Source organism: Microtus pennsylvanicus, chromosome 7 (assembly GCF_037038515.1).
Source record: "Microtus pennsylvanicus isolate mMicPen1 chromosome 7, mMicPen1.hap1, whole genome shotgun sequence".
In the NCBI taxonomy this organism is placed as follows: Eukaryota; Metazoa; Chordata; class Mammalia; order Rodentia; family Cricetidae; genus Microtus; species Microtus pennsylvanicus.
Genome location: NC_134585.1, coordinates 2,051,237 through 2,068,077, shown reverse-complemented (window position 1 = coordinate 2,068,077; position 16,841 = coordinate 2,051,237). Strand labels below are relative to the sequence as shown.

The 16,841-nt window shown below is 53.7% G+C and overlaps 1 protein-coding gene across 1 annotated transcript; it reads left to right on the top strand.

Annotated features, from left to right (window-relative positions):
- The first annotated feature begins 258 nt into the window (after positions 1-258).
- Positions 259-16,107, top strand: Slc44a4 (solute carrier family 44 member 4). The gene is made up of 21 exons (XM_075978774.1): positions 259-363; positions 2,407-2,455; positions 3,559-3,632; positions 3,746-3,824; positions 4,612-4,711; positions 4,793-4,915; positions 5,812-5,872; positions 7,847-7,931; positions 8,009-8,092; positions 8,343-8,578; positions 8,665-8,764; positions 10,053-10,148; positions 10,349-10,448; positions 13,347-13,603; positions 13,694-13,788; positions 13,862-13,965; positions 14,093-14,166; positions 14,333-14,403; positions 14,510-14,604; positions 14,683-14,767; positions 15,862-16,107. Exons 1-21 carry the CDS (start codon positions 330-332, stop codon positions 15,981-15,983), a joined length of 2,124 nt encoding a protein of 707 aa, XP_075834889.1. The 5' UTR covers positions 259-329; the 3' UTR covers positions 15,984-16,107.
- Positions 16,108-16,841: the final 734 nt, after the last annotated feature.

The following is a 16,841-nucleotide window of genomic DNA, read 5'->3' as shown; positions in this document are numbered from 1 at the left end:
TTGCTGGCTGCCACCTGGTGGGAGAGAAGGGCTATGGGGGACCAAGGCAAGTCACAGCCCTGAGGTCTGGGTGTGCCACAGTTGGAGCACTTAGAAAAATTATGCAGTGTTTTCTTATCAAAGTACGCCAGGTTCTTCCAGGCGTGCCGGGCAGGCAGCTCCCGAGGCCCAGTATCCCGATGGCTGGGCAGATCTGAAATCAGAAGAAGGAACTCGAGTGTGTCGGGGACCACAAGGCAGGGGGTGGAGCTATGACGTCCGGTAGGGCGGGGCAGGCAGCAGGTGAACGGCCAGGTCTCCCTGGCTCCAATCACTCCGGAGACTGAGCCATGGGGGGAAAGCAGAAGGAGAACGAGGCTTACGGTAAGGCTGGGGCTAGAGGCCCGGGCTCTGGAGAGAGGTGGCCAAGGTGGGTTCTAAGCAGAGGAACTACCTGGGTCTGTTCACGGAAAGAGACAGCCCTGCCCGGGAGGATGGTCTCTGCCTGGGCCACAGCAAAGGTCCTGCGTACTGAAGTGAGGTCTGTGTGTGCAGGTGTTGGGCCTGGCTCGGGGGTGGGGGGGGTGGGGGGGGGTGTGCAGGGGGCGGAGAGGCTAGAGGTGCTGGCATGAGCTCTAAGTCCCTGAGGGCAGGGCCCTGGAAAACAAAGCCCGCATGGTTAGAAGAGAGGTTGGGGTCCTGAAGCTTCTGCTCAGGACAGAACTCAGGGTCCAGCAGCGTCCTGTGCTCAGAGCCTACAAGGGTGGAGACTGGGGTTCCGGCGAGCTGGGGCTCTTGTGAGCTGGGGAACTCCACTTTAGATTTTGTATCTCTGAAGAGCAAAGGTGCTGGGGTCTCTCAACCCACACCCTGTGAAGAGTCGGTGGCTGGGACTTTGACATGCTGGGGTCTGTGTGAACAGTTAGGGAGCCAGGCCCTCTGAAAGTTCTTGTAAGGATTAGAGGGCTGGGACCCCAAAATTCTGAGTCAGCCTTTTAGGATTCCTGTGAACTGGGACCCTCAGCTGCTGGAGTCTGCCTGCTAGAGCTCTGAGGAGCAGGGGTTAGTACCGTGGACTAAAGGCGTCCTTGTGAGAAGTAGAGAGTGGTACCCTGAGCTGCTGGGGTCTGCCTGCTACAGGCCCTGTGAACAGTGGGGGTCTACGGACTGGTGGAGAAAGGGCTGATGCCTGCCTTAAGGTCTGTGCTGTGAAGAAAAAGAAGGGGGTCTGTCTGGGGCACTTTAAAGAATAGGGGCAGGGTGCTGTGGAAGGTGAGGCCTGAGGAGAGAGGAAGCAGGGGCCTGTTCCCAGAACAAAGGAAAAAAGGACTGGAAGTCTTTCCCCAAGTCCTGAGAAGCAAAAGCTGAGAAAGGAGGGCTGAGGGTTTCCTTACCTGAGAGGATTTTCAGCGCCTACAGGGGAACTCATTCTGAGGGTTGGGCCTCCTCTAGGTGGGGCTTGTCCCCTGGGATACCACATAAAGGCCAGAGCACTGCACAGAAAACTTCCTGGAGCAGCTTTGGGTCAATCATTGACCCTGGATCCCTAGGCCTGAGTGGAGCAGAGTCCAGAACACCCAAGAAAGCAGATTCCACCCTGCCCCAGGCTAGCCCGGCCCTCAGACCCTTCTTCAGTGTCCACCAGGACCCTGGCAGCCCGGCCCCACCCTCTCCCCTGTGTACTCAGGGAGGACCAGGAACAAGACGTGGCCACAACCCCAAAGGCCGGCTCAGATGTCAACCTGGCTGCCTACCGGGAACTGTGTAGCCCAGTGGAGGGTCCGCAGAGTTCCTGCTTCCTCCCTGTGCCCTGCAGGGCTTCCCACTTGTGACTAGGCTTTTCTCTGTCACATCCTTGGGCCAGAGGGCTGAGATAGCAAAGATGAGTGACTTGGTCACCTCAGGGGCTCCAACCTGGATGGTCCAGAGAGGACCGGGAAGGAGTTAGAGCAGAGATAGGATGGGTCCTGAGTGCCACTGGGGAGGGTCAGCAGAAGGAGGACCTTGAGGAGAGAGTCAGAAGCTCACTCCCAACTGATCAGGAGGCTGAAGCAGGAGAATGGCAAGTTCAAGGCCAGCTTGGAGAACTCAGCAAGGTCCTGTCTGAAATACAGAGTGAAAATACAAACCAAATGGCCGTGGTTTTAGCTCAATGACAGTGCTTTGCTTGCCTTGCACATTGGGAGCAATAGATTCAACATCCAGTACTGTCTAAAATAAAGGCCCCACTTCCCACCTGTTGCTAGGGTAGGAGCCACAGCAGGCAACCATCCTGCCGCCGGCCAGGATGCTGGGAATCCAGCTCCCTAGTGTCCTCTCGCTGCTAGTCAAGCAGGCAGGCTCTCCTGGGACTAAGGGGTGTCTGGAAGGGACAGGATGTGGGGAGAGAGCCTTCCAGTGCCTCATTCTCACTCTCCCCGCCCTCAGGGAAATCAGCCAAATATGACCCCTCCTTTCGAGGCCCCATCAAAAACAGGTGAGCTGTGGGTGCCTTCCCCCAGGGATGCAGGGAGGATTCTGTCTGCAGGAGCCTGATCCACTGAGGCATCTGTGTGTTTGGAGGGATTTGAGGGGGCTCTGGGTGCTGGGGTCATTCGATTTCTTGACTTAGGTGCCAGCTACTCAGGTGTGTATGCATTTGGGGATAACTCACCCAGATAAAATTTATGAGTGTGCTCTCTTTCCATCTCTTGTCTCTCTCTCTGTGTGTGTGTGCAAGCGTGTATGTGTGTGTGTGTGCAAGCATGTGTGTGTGTGCATGAGCTTGTAATCAGCTGTGCTATATTTCAGCAGAATTATTATTATTATTATTGGGGGTTTTTTGTTTTTGTTTTTGTTTTTCGAGACAGGGTTTCTCTGTGGCTTTGGAGCCTGTCCTGGAACTAGCTCTGTAGACCAGGCTGGTCTCGAACTCACAAAGATCTGCCTGCCTCTGCCTTCCGAGTGCTGGGATTAAAGGCGTGCACCACCATCGCCCGGCTATTATTATTATTATTATTTGGTTTTTAGAGACAGGGTTTCTCTGTGGCTTTGGAGCCTGTCCTGGAAGTAGCTTTTGTAGACCAGGCTGGCCTCAAACTTACAGAGATCCTCCTGCCTCTGCCTCCCGAGTGCTGGGATTAAAGGTGTGCACCACCACTGCCCAGCATCAGCAGAAGAATTCTTATCCTAAGAATAGTTTTGTTAGTCAGGCAGTGGCGCACGCCTTTAATCCTATCACTCAGGAGGCAGAGGCAGGCGGATCTCTGTGAGTTTGAGGCCAGCCTGGTCTACAGAGCTAGTTCCAGGACAGGCTCCAAAGCTACAGAGAAATCCTGTCTCGAAAAACCAAGAAAAGTTTTCTTAAAATAGATAAAGAATGCCAATCTTTCCAGGTGGTGGTGACTCATATCTTTAATCCCAGAACTCAGGAGTCAGAGGCTGGAGAATCTCTGAGTTTGAGGCCAACCTGGTCTACAGAGAGCTAATCTTTTAGCATTCCCCAATCCTCTAACCCATCACCCCCAGACTATGCCCCATACCTGAGCCCCACACCGGCACCCCTACACTCCCCAGTTCAGACATCTGTCTCTTCCCCAGGAGCTGTACAGACATCATCTGCTGTGTCCTCTTCCTGCTCTTCATCCTGGGTTACATCGCGGTGGGGCTTGTGGGTAAGTTTCCAGGAACCTAGGGCGAAGGACACTGACCCAGAGAGAGAGCACCCCCATAGCTCCTGCCCCCAAGTCTGTCTTTCTGTGACTGTGTTATATGTCCCTGCCTCCAGCCTGGGTATATGGAGACCCTCGGCAAGTGCTGTACCCCAGAAACTCCACGGGGGCCTACTGCGGCGTGGGGGAGAACAAGTGAGTACCAGGGGGAAGGCAGCAGCGTGCGGGGCAGGAGCAGCGTGGGGGTCCGAACACACCACGTAGTAGACGGCACCAGAGCCTGGCACCTCTGTGTCCCCAGCCCAAGCCTGCCACCACGGAAGGCAGCGGCGTGCGGGGGCAGGAGCAGCCTGCGGGGGGCGGGGGACACCACAGGGTAGACACCAGAGCCCGGCACCTCTGCGTCCCCGAACCCAAGCCCGCCCGCCCACACCGGAAGCTCTCTCTTGCTCAGCATCCCCAGGACTGGGACAATGCAGAGCCAGCTTCAGTGCAGGATTTTAGAGTTCAGACCTCGCTGTCCGAGTCCCCAACCGGGATAAGTTTGGGTCGTGTGGCCTTGAACATCTTGCTCAGCCTCTCTGAGCTCTGACTTCCTGCACTGACCAGCAGCACCCTTCCAGAAGGTATGCAGGAAGTGCCCCGTAAATAACAAGCTGCTAACACTCCTGTCACCATTATAACGCTCCGGCAGGTGGACGGGTGGTTCACACCCAAACTGCTAAGCCTCCCGAGGGTGATACCATCATTTCATCTAAGACAGACTTGAGGCCTCGTTCAGGGTTATAAAGCTGCCTTATGAGGGGCTGTGCTCCAGAATCGATACTCTCAGCGACACATTGGCTATCGTATGGTGGATCGATTACCTAGGTGGTCTTCTGGGTCTCCTTATGTCCCCAGAGGAGCTGGGTGTCGAGTGCTAAGAGAATGGCGCCCCACGCCTGTCCAGGCCCTTACGCATGCGCGGCCTCTCTTCCTGCAGGGATAAGCCCTACGTCTTTTACTTCAACATCCTCCGCTGTGCTGGGAGCGCCAACGTCATCTCTGTCGCCCAGAACGGCCTCCAGTGCCCCACACCCCAGGTCAGAAGCTAGGCCCTCTATCAGCCCCACCTGCGCCCCAGGCCCTGGGTACCAGCCCCTTAGCCTGTTCTCTGCCCACAGGTGTGTGTCTCCTCCTGCCCGGAGAACCAGTGGGTTGTGCCTGTGGACAAGTACTCAAAGACAGTCGATGAAGTCTATAACGAATCCAAGCACTTTTGTCTACCAGGAATACCCCCAAATACGGTAAATGCTGGTCCCTGTGCCATCGCTGTTGCTGGAGAGGGCCGGGAGTGGAGGAGTGGGGTGGAAGTTGGGCTCCAAGGAGGAATGGGTCAGTCTGAGCCTTGAGGTAGCAGTTGTTGGCAGAGGTGGTAGTGGTAGCAATGGTGGTGATGGTGGTGGTGGTGGTGGTGGAGGTGGTGGTAATGGTGATGGTGGTGATGGTGGTGATGGTGGTGATGGTGATGGTGGTGATGGTGGTGATGGTGGTGATGGTGATGGTGGTGATGGTAATGGTGGTGGTGGTGGTGATGGTGGTGATGGTAATGGTGGTGGTGGTGGTGATGGTGGTGATGGTGGTGATGGTGATGGTGGTGATGGTAATGGTGGTGGTGGTGGTGATGGTGGTGATGGTGGTGGTGGTGATGGTGGTGATGGTAATGGTGGTGGTGGTGGTGATGGTGGTGATGGTGGTGATGGTGGTGGTGGTGATGGTGGTGATGGTGGTGGTGGTGGTGATGGTGATGATGGTGGTGATGGTGGTGGTGGTGGTGATGATAATGGTGATGATGGTGGTGGTGGTGGTGGTGATGATGGTGGTGGTGGTGGAGGTGATAGTGATGGTGGTGATGATGGTAATAACGGTGAAGGTAGTAGTGATGGTGATGGTGATGATGGTGGTGATGGTGGTGATGGTGGTGATGGTAATGGTGGTGATGATGGTGGTGGTGGTGATGATGGTGGTGGAGGTGGTGATGATGATGGTGGTGATGGTGGTGGTGGTGGTGATGATGGTGATGGTGGTGGTGGAGGTGGTAGTGATGGTGGTGATGATGGTAATAATGGTGAAGGTGGTAGTGATGGTGGGAGCGGCAACTTCTATATCTGTGCATCTGTCTGTTCTCCCCGTCTATCCCCAGACAGTGGAGGACAGCCTGAAGGATGAACTCTGTCCCCGCTTCCTTCTTCCTTCTACTCCAGGTGAGAACTGTGCACATTACCCCTCAGGCAGCACCCATCCAATATTTCCATTTCTAATGAAGGAAGCAGACCCAGGAGAAAGGCCCTCAGCATGTCACGGGGGCTTCGGAGTGAGCAGCAGGCCGCCATTCCCGGCCTCAGGACCGTGTAGTTAGATTGCTGGCGTCCGCCGAGCAGCTATGTACCAGAGGCGGGGACAGATGTTCAGGGGTGATAGACACCAACCACTCCCTGCTCAAGCAGCATTCTAGGTGGAGAGGTCAGAGGTCAGAGGTCAGAGGAGCCCTAGGCCAACTAGATGGTGCACGCCTAAGCTTCCAACAGAGATGCAGAGGCAGGAGATCTCGAAGGCCAGCCTGGGGCACATAGCAGGGTCCTCTCAGACCAACAGTAAAGCAGGGCTGATGAGATGGCTTGGCACACAAAGTGCTTGCCCCAAGTCTGACAACCTGAGTTAGAGCCCCAGGACCCATATGGTAGAAGGTGAGACTGGACTCCTGAGCTAGACCTCTAACCAGCACAGGCCTTGCACAACCCACACGCATTCGCACACAATAAACAGATGTAAGAGAGGTGTGCAGAGCGCCTTCCTAGCTTGTGCAATGCCCTGGATTCCTGGATTCTCGGCACTGCAAAAACAGGACAGAACAGCAATAACAAGAAACAATTGCTTGAGGGTCTCGTGAGAACGTCCATGGTGGGGCGGGAGAGATTGCTCAGCAGTTAAGTGTGCCTGCTGCTTATATATGGGTTCCCAGGACCCACATAGTGGCTGGAAACTGTCCGACACCATCCAGGGGCCTCGACACCCTCTTCTGGCCCTCGCAGGCACAAGTTACACACACACACACACACACACACACACACAGGCAAAGCATTCATACACAGAAAATAAAATTTGCTCAGCATGGTGGTGTATATCTGTAGTCCCAGGGCTCAGGAAGCAGAGGCAGGAGGATCGCCAGGGATTCAATGCCAGCCTGATTCACACAATGAGTTTCAGGCCAGCAAATGCTACATAGTGAACCCTGCCTCAAAAATCAAGCAAAATAGATAAATCGAGAGTAAGTTTTTTTAATTAAATGTACATGAATGAATAAATCTGAAGGGAATTAAACAGCCTGAGACATCTGTCCAGATGTTACAAATGGATGGGGCTAGGAAGGCCAATCGCATTGGCCTTTCTTCCGTGTACACCTCTTCCCAACAACATGTGTGGCTGGTTTGGTTTGAGACAGGATCTTATTTTGTGGTCCAACAGGCTCCCGGCTTGTGATCTTCCTGCCTCAGCCTGTCCCCGTGCTGAGATGGAGACACCACCGTGTCCAGCTGCCTTTTCTTTTATTTCTTTATCTATTTTAGTAGAAAATGCTTTTTAACTTTAGTTGAGAAAAGACAAAACATCCAGGCAAGCGCAGTGGGAAGGGCGTCCAAGAGCTGCTCCAAACCAGACAGGTCTGGATTTAAACTTGAGCACTTCCAGCGGATGGAACTTAGGCGGGTTACTCGACCTTTCTGGGCCTTGTTTCCTCAGCACCAGGATGTAAGTGATAAACCAAACCTGCTCAGCCACAGGCCCAGCTGGAGATCCAGAGACAGAGATGGGGCAGGGGCTGAGCTGAGAGAGAGCGGGGAGGTTCTGAAGCTCCACAGAATGTGTGCAGAATCCCGGGCCGGAAGCCTGGCCCAGGACCATGACAGCTGAGGGACCAATCATGGATGCTGTGCAAATTGCTGAGGAGGCCATGACTGTCCTGGCCTATGCAGGGATCAAGGTGACGGGGCGTAAGGACGTCTGACTGATGCAGGGAGGGAATACAGGCTGCTGCACCCCAGACCTGAAATACAGGCTGCTGCACCCCAGCCTTGAAAGAGCAGATCCCGCCCGTCCATCGCCGCTGCCTCTCATGACATTGTTCTGGGTTGGGAGGGTCAGGCAGACGCCCACCCAGCAGCCCCTGTTCTCTCTTCTAGCTCTGGGACGTTGTTTTCCGTTCCCCAACGTTAGCTTACCCGAATACCCAGAGATCAATAACACCAGTGTCTCTAATGGAATCAGGTAGATATTATCCTCTCCGTCAGCCCCCTGTCCCCTCATACCCTCAGCCCCACCTGACTCCATCCTTCTCCAAACAGTGGCCTCCTTGATCACATCAATGCCCGGGATATCTCTGTGAAGATCTTTGAAGATTTTGCTCAGTCCTGGAAATGGATCCTCTTGTGAGTCCATAGCTTCCCGGGGATCCAGCCCCTTCCTCCTTCCTGCTGCCCTTCCCTGATCCCCTTTCCTTACTTCTATGTGTGAGGCCAAGGCTGTGATCAGAGGGGGAGCTAGCGCAGGATAGACCCTGAGCCAGGCAGGACTTGTATCCAAAAATGAATCTACATGTACTTGAGGGTACAAGGAAAGGAAATTGGGGGACTCTGAAGGGCTTGGGAGGCAATCCTCACTTATGCTCCTCCCCCGCAGGGCCCTGGCTGTAGCGCTGGTGCTAAGTCTACTCTTTATCCTGCTCCTGCGCCTGGTGGCAGCGCCCCTGGTGCTGCTGCTGATTGTGGGGGTGCTAGCCGTGCTGGCCTACGGCATCTACCACTGCTGGCAACAGTACCGGGCTCTGCGGGACAACGGTGCCTCCATCTCCCAGCTGGGCTTCACCACCGACCTCAGCGCCTACCAGAGCGTGCAGGAGACCTGGCTGGCTGCTCGTGAGTCCCCTCCCTCCGCTGGCTGCCTAGGGTTGTCCTGGGTGGCCCTAGCCCTGACCGGGGACCACCACCTGCTGTCCCCGCAGTAATTATCCTGGCCGTCCTTGAGGGCATCTTGCTGCTGATGCTCATCTTCCTGCGCCAGCGGATCCGCATCGCCTGCGCTCTGCTGAAGGAGGCCAGCAGGTCAGGGCCTGCCCGGGAGGGAGAGGGGACCTTGGGCAGGGGTGCCCGCCTGGATGGGGTAATAGGAACCCTGGAGGAGAAAGGTAGAATTGCTCAGTGAGTAGCAGCACTGCTGAGTTTCAACCTCTCAGGGCCTCAGTTTCCCTGTCTGCTTTGTTCTGTTGCTGTTTGGTGGCGGGGTGGTGGTGGTGGTATTAAGATTGGCTTATTTTTGTTTTATGTATGGTGTTTTGCCAGCATGCATGTCTGGTGCTGTGGGAGGCCAGAAGAGGGCTTTGAATCATCTGGAACAGGAGTTACAGACAGTTGTGAGCCCAAGTCCTCTGGGAGAGCAACCAGTGCTCTTAACTTCAGAGCCATCTCTGCTGCCCCAAGGATTTTGTTGTTGTCATTGTTGGTTGGTTGTTTTGAGACGGGAGCTCATGTAGCCCAGACTAGTGTCCGATTAGCTGTGTAGCCGAGGCTGTCCTTGAACTCCTGATCTCCCTGCCTGCGATGTGGTGCTGGTGGTGATCATGCTCAGTGTTGGGTGGCACAGGCTGACCCCTGACTTACTGTATAGTTGAAGATGACCTTGGACACATCCTCCTGCACCTACCTCCAGAACGTTAGGGTTATGGGCGGGCGTGGATCACCAGGCCTCCTTTATGCGGGGGTCTAACTCAGGGTCTCCTGTGTCAGGCAAGCCACATCCCTCCTGTGTCGCCCCTACCCCTGCTGCTCCCTGGAGGCTGTGTCTTGCAGTATAGCTCAGACTGGCTTCAAACTCCTGGCCACCCTGCTATCTCAGCCTCCTGGACGCTGGGATTGGAAGATCGCCACCACACCCAGCCTCCCTCTTTGTAAGACAGTTGTCAGAGCGGACTAAGCCTTGCAAGGGCATCGTGAGGACTGAATGCGTCTGCGTTGACTAAGTGCCTAGGTGGGAGATGAGGTGCTTGCTTGGTGAGGTGGCAGGAGTCGAGGTAGGAGAAGCAGACATTGCCAAGTGGACTGCAGGGGCCAGCATCTATTGGAGGTTCTCTTCCCTTATACTCCCTGGGCTTTCCAGGCATCTTCTGTGACTCCAGGTTCCTCTAAGGGTCCCGTGAGCCTTATTGGGTTCACCCAACAAGAATCCACTGTGTACCCCGCCCAGAACCAGGTACTGGGGATGCGGACACAAAGGTCGTAATTCTCCATTTCTGGCCTGGAGAAACAAACAGGCCAGAGGAGTGCAGCCAGGGTCAGGCCTGGGAGAGGCTGCGCAGGGCTGAGGCCCCAGTGGGCTGCTCTTGTCTTCCTACAGGGCTGTGGGCCAGATGATGTCCACTATGTTCTACCCCCTGGTCACCTTCGTCCTCCTGGTCATTTGCATCAGCTACTGGGCCCTGATTGCTCTGTATCCTTTGTACGCCCCCCCCCCCGCCCCAGCTCTGGTGCTGGGCGGGTCCTGTGTGCGGTGTGAGGGGACTGAGTTGCAAGGGTGAGCAGGGGTTGAATGCCAGCCCTGTGTGTGGACTGCTCCAGTCCCAGGGGGAGCTATGTAGGTGTGGCCTGTGATTGACAGCTGGCATCATGCTCTCCTTGACTCATCTCTGGGTACCTGGCCACATCCGGGCAACCCCAGTACGTCTATCGGGTACCCGACTCCAACGCATCTGACTGTCAGAACGTGCCTGTGAACAAGTCCTGTGACCCCATGGTGAGAGGGAGCAGGGTGGGTGCTGAGGGGGTCTTGGGGGTCAGCCCAGATTTCCTCTGATGCAGAAGTACTTGAGAGGGCAAGGACAGTCCATGGATAGAACCTCCCTCGGTTCTGTAGCTGAGCTGCCCACTTTGTAGAAAGTGAAGTGCGGACAGGACCTCTGAGTGAAGGTGGGGGGGGCTGACTAGCAAGCAGGACCTTTCTGCCGCCGAAGCCATTAAATATTTCTTCCTCCTGGGTCTCTACCCACTGCTCTGTAAATGGGAGCTGATCCTAATCGCCATCTCCGTGGGTGGCTTAGGAGTTTTGACGCCATTGGGTATGTCTGATGCTGCGTACAGTGCCTGCCCACTGACAGAGACCACAGCTGCTTGTCCTGGAACAGAGTCCCAGACAGTGGCTCGGGTCTACCCAAGCGAGCGATGCCTGGAGGACCTTGGGAGGCCTGTCTTCCCAGCCCCTGAGAGGTGGAGGCCCAGGATCAGGAGTTCTACAGCAGTCTCTGTTACACGGCTAGTCCCGCAGCCAGCCTGAGCTATTCTAGGCGGTCTCTACAAAACAAAAATAAGCATAACAAAAAGCCACACAACACCCACGGGAACACACCTCTAATGCCGGCTTCCTGGAGGTTAAGAGTGGGGATTTCCAGTTTAGGACCAGCCTGGGTGACAGAAGGAGACCCTTCCTCAAACACAACCCCTACACACAAAAGTGAGAGGAGGCTCATTCAGATATAGAAAAGACCCACCATGTTCCGTGCCCAGAGGGACCCGGTATTCCTTTGTAACATTCACCCTCCAGCACTGAAGGCAGCCACAGGCCCACAGTGATCTGTTGAGAGAAGGGTTTTTCTTTTTTGCTTTCTTTCTTTTTCTCTTTTTGAATCAGGGTCTCACCATAGAGCCCTAGCTGCCCTGGAACTCAGTACATAAACCAGACTGGCCTCAAACGGATCCACCTGCCTCTGCCTCCCAAGTGTTGGCATTAAAGGTGTGCACCGCTGTGCCCAGCTTTATTTCAGACTCACACTCGGACACCGCGAAGCGTTTAAAGTCATGTTTTCTGGATGTTTAGTTTTAATTATTCATTTTTATCTGTTATTACGGATATTTCCAAACATATGCAGAAGTAACAGAATGTTGGTGAATCCGTGTGGCCAGACCCTGTGGCCCTCAGCTTCCTGAGGACCCTCCTCCTCCTTTTTGCAATGCTACTGTTTGAACCCAGGTTCCCTAAGCTGCCCCCACCCTCAACTTTTAGGTAGTTAAGGAATGTTTTCTTTCTCTCTCTCTCTTTATAATTTTTCTATTATATTCTGTTATTTCTTTCTTTCTTTCATGCACATGAGTGTCTGGCCTGCATGTATAGTTATACACCACATTGTACTTGCTGTCCAAAGAGACCAGAAGAGGCCTTGGGTCCCCTGGAACCAGAGTTGCAGACAGTCATGAGCCACCATGTGGGTGCTGGGAATGGAACCCTGGTCCTCTTGCAGAACAGCAAGGGCTCTCAGCCACTGAGGCATGGCATAGCTTCCTTTCTCTCTCTCTCTTTCTATCTCTTTCTTTTGATACGGGGGTTTCTCTATGTAGCCCTGGCTGTCCTGGAATTCACTTTGTAGACCAGGCTGGTCTCAAACATGGAGATATACCTGTCTCTGCCTCCAGGTGCTGGGATTAAAGGCATTTGCCACCACCACCCCATTCTTCCTTCCTTCTCCTCTCTCTCTCTCTCTCTCTCTCTCTCTCTCTCTCTCTCTCTCTCTCTCTCTCTCGGCTAGACTGAAATTTACTCTGTAGCCCATGCTGGCCTCAAATTCACCGTGATCCCCTTGCCCTAGCTTCCTTAAATGTTGGGATTGCAGGGCTAAAATTACGCAGCTCAGGTAGTTTGAATACAGATTCTGACTATCATGTCCCTTTACACACAAGTGTGCTTAGGTGGATCTCAAAGAGCGTTTGTTCCTTTGTTCATCTGTTTATAGACAAGGTCTCAAGTAGTCCAGGCTGGTCTGGATCTTGCTATGTGGGAGAGGGTGACCTTAAACTGATCCTCCGTCTCTACCTCCCGCGGGCTGTGACGACGGGCGTGCCCAACCGTGCAGGGGCTTTGCACACGCTAGGCAAGCTGGCTACCAGCTGATTGCGTCTCCAGCCCCTCAACAGATGACTTAAAAAAGCAGAGCTTGAGGATTAGCTCACTGATAAAAAACTGTCGTTTGTTCCTGAAGTTCCAGCTTCTACGCTAAAAATAGGAAGACCCTGGCAATGGTGGCGCATGCCTTCAATCCCAGCACTCGGGAGGCAGAGGCAGGCGGATCTCTGTGAGTTCAAGACCAGCCTGGTCTACAGAGCTAGTTCCAGGACAGGCTCCAAAGCCACAGAGAAACTCTGTCTCGAAAAACCAAAAAAATAAATAAATAAAAATAGGAAGGAAGGAAAAAAGAAGAAAAAGGAAGTCTAATAAAGCTGGGTGTGAAGCTCAGCTACTGGGGGGAGGTTGTAAAATGGGTGAGGATCAGTGTTCAATCCCGGCAAAGCATGCACACGCACGCGCACACACACACCACACACACACCGACACTGTTTTGTTGTTACAGCCAACAAAATTACTTAATGCCCTTAAATGCCCGCAATGTCTTGACGGCAGCTGCAGAGGCTTCTGAACTAAAACAGGTCTCTGGGAAAGCGGCAGAGCAGGTGGAAACCATAAAACCACCCACACACTGGGCTTGCCCCAGGCCTTCTAGACAGCTTCCTAGTCGATCTGGAAACCAGGAAGCTGGTTAGTCACTCCAGGGAAAGTCTGAGCTGCTCTGAGCCTGGAGGGAAGGTTAAGGATCTGCCTGCCACACTCCAGGGTCTGACCCTGCTGTGTCCTCCCTGTCACTTCCAGGCCTCAACCGGGAATTTCTCCTCCTGCCCGGGGCTCACGTGCGCCTTCCAGGGCTACTCGTCCACGGGTCTAGCCCAGCGCTCTCTCTTCAACCTGCAAATCTATGGAGTGTTGGGGCTCTTCTGGACGGTTAACTGGGTACTGGCGCTGGGCCAGTGCGTCCTTGCCGGGGCCTTTGCCTCCTTCTACTGGGCCTTTCATAAGCCTAAAGACATCCCTACCTTCCCCTTGAGCTCAGCCTTCATCCGCACCCTCCGGTGAGCCAGGGGCAGCCCCCGGGGAAACGTCAGCCCTAGGGATACCGGGAGGTACCGGGGTATCTCATCTCACCTACACACCCTCTGCAGTTACCACACTGGGTCGCTGGCGTTTGGAGCCCTCATCCTGACCCTTGTGCAGATAGCCCGGGTCATCCTGGAATACATTGACCACAAGCTAAGAGGTGAATGGTGACCGGTGATGGGCGGGTTTAGCTCAGAAGCCAGCGGCTGAGCGTCGGCTTCCTTTGTCCCTAGGATCCCAAAATGCTGTGGCCCGGTGCATCATCTGCTGCTTCAAGTGCTGCCTCTGGTGCCTGGAGAAGTTTATTAAGTTTCTCAACCGCAACGCCTACATCATGGTGAGCACGGCCTCAAGGAGCGTCTTGCTCAGTACCCCTCTGCCTGCCCGGGCTCCACCAACACGGGGGCGGGGGAGGGGGCCAGGCTCGCCAGGGGTGTGGCTCTGACCTTTCCTGCTCCTCCCAGATCGCCATCTACGGGAAGAATTTTTGTGTCTCAGCCAAAAACGCCTTCAAGCTGCTCATGAGGAACGTTCTCAGGTCAGGCCGCCATGGGGTCCTTTACCCAGATCGCCCATCCTTAAGCTGCCTCACGGGCAGACGCTGCTTAGAAGGGTCTCATGCTTGGTCCAGGGCTCTGCCATCCCCATCACTATTCCCAGCCCCGCCAGGACCTCACCCCCTGCCGCCCTGCCTCCCACTGCAGGGTAGTTGTCCTGGATAAAGTCACAGATCTGCTGCTCTTCTTTGGGAAGCTGCTGGTGGTCGGAGGTGTCGGTAAGGGCCACCATCGGGGTTTGCAGAGTCGGGGGCCCCTGGAATACGTGCAGAAAGGGGTGACTGCAGAGGAGCAGCCCTGACCCTGGGAACCTTGTCCGCGCAGGTGTCCTGTCTTTCTTCTTTTTCTCCGGTCGTATCAAGGGGCTGGGGAAAGACTTTGAGAACCCCACCCTCAACTATTATTGGCTGCCCATCATGGTGAGTGACATCTCCCTCTGCTACACCCAAGTCCCCAGACGCGCCTAGTGGGGTCCCAATCAGTCTTGTTTCCTGCAGACCTCCATCATGGGAGCCTATGTCATCGCCAGTGGCTTCTTCAGCGTGTTTGGCATGTGTGTAGACACGCTCTTCCTCTGCTTCCGTGAGTGTCCCCCACCCTGACTCCTGACTCTTTGGGCTTCTCTTGGAGGCTGTCTGTAGCTTTGTAAACTAAAGCAGCTGGAGGGGGCATCTTCAGACATTCTGAGGCTAGAAGTTTGTGGAGAGAAGAAGGGAACAAACCCTGGACATTCTCAGAGGGGACCCTTCTCAGACAGAGGCCTGGCTAGGAAACATAGGAAGATGTTAACCGCAGAACATTTCCCGGAAGGTAGTCATAGTGTGTGTGTGTGTGTGGGGGTATTTTCCTTCTTTTATTTAGTTGTTTTTTTTTTGCGGGAGGGGACATGCAGGTAGGTGGGACAGGATCACACTATATATATAGCACAGGTTGACCCAGAACTAACTGTATAGCTAAGGCTGGCTCAAACTCACGAGCCTTCTACCTCAGCCCCCAAGTGCTGGGCATTGTGGTACCTTTTTGTCCCAGTGATGATGCCACCAGGCCTTGTGCCTGCAAAGTAGGAATGTCCCACCACGGTGCTATTCCCCCAGCCACACACTGAGCAGTTAACAGGATTTTGTTGTTGCTTTATACTTTCATTTCTTGGTTAAATCTTATTTACTTTCACTATGTATTCTTGGTTGGTTCCAGCTCGCTCTATAAACCAGGCTGGATCAACTCCAGTCTTCTGGCCTCTGCCTCCTGAGTGCTAGAACCATGGAGATACACAGCCATTCCCCAGACAGAGTTCTGCTGTGTAGCTCAGGCTGGCCCTGTGTTCTAAGTCGTCCTGTCTCTACCTCCTAAATATTAGGATCAAACGAAAGCCACCATGACGAACTGACAGGCAATTTTTCTTTATCCTGTTGTCACCCTATAAAACATACGATCATTTATACTCTTTACATGAGGAAACAGGTTATATAGAACTGCCTGTATAGCCGGGCAGTGACGGTGCACACCTTTAATCCCAGCACTCGGGAGGCAGAGGCAGGTGGATCTCAGCAAATAAAGAACTAAGTGGCTTGGACAGGAGACCAGGCTGTTGGATCTACACAGCCCAGATGATTTCTGGGGTGCAACAGGGTTCCACTTATCAGGGTCTGCTCTAATTGATCTACTCTGCTACTCAGTGGAGGATCTGGAAAGAAACGACGGTTCCCAGGAGCGGCCCTACTACATGCCCATGGCACTGATGAAGATTCTGGGCAAAAAGAATGAGGTCCCAGCTGGGGGCAAGAAGAGAAAGAAGTGAGAGGTGGCGTCGTGACCCAGGACAGCAACCCTCCTGTACAGAAGCCCAGCCAGATACGCCTTAAGAATCACAATTTTATAGTAAACAAATTTTATTAAAGATTAATATTTTATATTCTTGATAAGTATGGTTTTTATTTTTAGTTCAAACTCATTTCTCTTCTATTAAAGTCCAAATTACTATTACATGGTTCTATAGCAAGTAAAAGAAAATGTGTTCAGGACCTGAGGGTAGGAGACTGGGGTGTCCTTCAGATGATAGGGTGGCTGCCTAGCATGTAAACACCCCAGATTCTGTCTCCAGCATAAACATGGCCTGGAATCACGTGTGGTCCTCGTACTCAGGAGGTGGAGGCAGGAGGAACTCCAGAGTGAACTCAAGGCCAGATGGAGCTGGGCGAGACCTTGATTCACAAAAAGAGGTGGGGGAGGGGGCTGTTCAAATAAGGGATCTGTCACCAACAATCCAAGGGACTGCTTCTTTTTGTTTGTTTTCCATTTATTTATTTTCAGGTTTTTTAGATAGGGTTTCTCTGTGTAGATCCGCCTGCCTCTGCCTCCCGAATGCTAGGTTTAAAGGTGTGTGCTAACACTGCCTGATACACATAAGCAATCTTAGAATAAATAAAATGAACTGGACGTGGTGGCGCACACCTTTAATCCCAGCGCCCGGAGGCAGAGGCAGGCGGATCTCAGTGAGTTCAGAACCAGGTGATCTACAGAGCAAGTTCCCAGACAGTCAGGCTTACACAAAGAAACCCTGTCTTAAAAAAAAAAAAAGATTCAGCTAACCGTTTTTGCCCACGACCTTCTATCTCTGCCTCCAGGGCACGGGTTTCAGAATGGGTTCTGAAAAGCG

What these genes read in the sequence shown, in the direction of transcription:
- Slc44a4 (XM_075978774.1), top strand. Translation starts at nt 330, where the DNA reads ATGGGGGGAAAGCAGAAGGAGAACGAGGCTTACG. An exon ending in CTGCTGAAGGAGGCCAGCAG is followed by an intron (nt 8,765 to 10,052) that starts GTCAGGGCCTGC and finishes GTCTTCCTACAG; the next exon opens with GGCTGTGGGCCAGATGATGT. An exon ending in CTCATGAGGAACGTTCTCAG is followed by an intron (nt 14,167 to 14,332) that starts GTCAGGCCGCCA and finishes CTCCCACTGCAG; the next exon opens with GGTAGTTGTCCTGGATAAAG.